Source organism: Penaeus monodon, chromosome 28 (assembly GCF_015228065.2).
Source record: "Penaeus monodon isolate SGIC_2016 chromosome 28, NSTDA_Pmon_1, whole genome shotgun sequence".
In the NCBI taxonomy this organism is placed as follows: Eukaryota; Metazoa; Arthropoda; class Malacostraca; order Decapoda; family Penaeidae; genus Penaeus; species Penaeus monodon.
Window position 1 is genome coordinate 28,713,912 of NC_051413.1, and position 597 is coordinate 28,714,508.

Here is a 597-nt window from a genome sequence, read left to right on the forward strand (position 1 = left end):
CTAAAAACAGACCTCAAATGGATTAGATTCTTCAAATTTCTCTACACCCACCAGCTGCATGGGACCAATTAGCACACCATTGACCCTCCTTCCCCAAAACATCTTTCTAGATCTGCCACTGGGAGAAAAAAAAAAATCTTATATTATAAAAATCAGTGACATGCCTATTACAACTTCCTTCTCAACATACCCTCCAAAATCCTACAGGATAGATAAGCTGGCCCAACGTCTCATCATCAGTGGCCAGGATGTTGTCAATTGTGAGGCCATGTGCACGCAGTCTTGTCATTGCTGCGTGGTTCACCTCATCCTTTGTCTGGCTGCTTAGCATTAATGCAATGAGGACTTGGAACCTTCTTACCTGTAGGTAATGCAAAACCAACCCAATGAATTTAATAAAAAAGCTACTTTGTTTTAAAGTAGTCTTATGATGAAGAGTTAGAAAATCTGCTATTCATATAAACAAATATCATTTCTTTTTTAAAAACCCTTCACATCTCTGTTATAATAATTAGAAACTGTAAATATAAAAATGAATGTTTTAAATCAATATTTTCATTTCATTTAAAATCATGCAACCAATCTATTTGTACAAGG

At 35.5% G+C, this 597-nt stretch overlaps 1 protein-coding gene across 1 annotated transcript in view; it reads right to left on the bottom strand.

Moving 5' to 3' along the window:
- The window catches only part of LOC119591470 (endonuclease III-like protein 1), a gene marked incomplete in the record, with an annotated part of 7,988 nt that overhangs the window by 4,458 nt on the left and 2,933 nt on the right, over positions 1–597 (bottom strand). The window contains 1 exon segment of the mRNA XM_037940210.1: positions 191–361. Within this exon segment, the coding sequence (XP_037796138.1) occupies positions 191–361 (171 nt within the window).